This window comes from Sinocyclocheilus anshuiensis, unplaced genomic scaffold (genome assembly GCF_001515605.1).
Source record: "Sinocyclocheilus anshuiensis isolate Anshui unplaced genomic scaffold, SAMN03320099.WGS_v1.1 C32143588, whole genome shotgun sequence".
In the NCBI taxonomy this organism is placed as follows: Eukaryota; Metazoa; Chordata; class Actinopteri; order Cypriniformes; family Cyprinidae; genus Sinocyclocheilus; species Sinocyclocheilus anshuiensis.
This window is the reverse complement of record NW_015611676.1, coordinates 1-723: the sequence shown is the minus strand read 5'-3', so window position 1 is coordinate 723 and position 723 is coordinate 1. Positions and strand designations below refer to the sequence as shown.

The 723-nt window shown below is 41.8% G+C and overlaps 1 protein-coding gene across 1 annotated transcript; it reads right to left on the bottom strand.

The window, feature by feature from the left end:
* Window positions 1-70: 70 nt before the first annotated feature.
* Window positions 71-716, bottom strand: LOC107682382 (zinc finger protein 335-like; the record flags this gene model as incomplete). The annotated part of the gene is made up of 3 exons (XM_016478637.1): window positions 639-716; window positions 377-519; window positions 71-210 (listed from the first exon to the last, which is right to left on the bottom strand). Coding segments are annotated over exons 2-3 (277 nt in total), but the record flags the coding sequence as incomplete, so codon positions are not given.
* Window positions 717-723: the final 7 nt, after the last annotated feature.

The window sequence follows — 723 nt, the reverse complement described above, 5'->3', positions numbered from 1 at the left end:
AATAGGGCTGTGTGAATCCATTATTTCTATATAAACAAAATACAATCCTACTATGAGAGTCAGCACTTACTCTGCAGTGTGGCTAAAGCTTCTTCATCACTGTTAACGATGATGGTCTGCTGAGAGGGGACAGAGCGGGTTTTACGGGGCGAGGGTTCCTGAGTGTGAAGCCTCTCCATGTGGAACTTCAGATGGCCATTACGGTTAAACCTTAAAGAGAAACTCAGAGCATTGAGAGGCTGCGGAGGTCTGCGTGTATGTGTTGCTTACATCAAGTAGTGGAAGTGTTGTATAACCAGTAATGTAAACAGCACAAATTCTCTGATAAATCAAGTCCATAATCATTTGAATAATAATGTTTCAATTGCTCCCTTACCTTTGGCCACAGACTTGACAGGCGTAAGGCTTTTCGTTGGTGTGTGTCATCATGTGGCGTCTCAGGTCCTTCTTGTTTTTAGAGGCAAAACTGCAGCTGTTGCATTTATGAGGCCTCAAATATGCATGCATGGCCATGTGAGACTAGGATTATAAAAACAGATATATTACAAAAACCATTTAACACAACAAAAAAAGGTTTTGTAGAGGTCAGAAAAAGTCATAGATACTGAATTAAAACTCAAACCATATGACCAACACACCTTGACTTCTGGCCAAGAAGGTGCTGTAAAGTCACAGTCGGGGCATTTGAATGTTTTGGGGTCTATGTGCGCCCTCTTGTGGTTC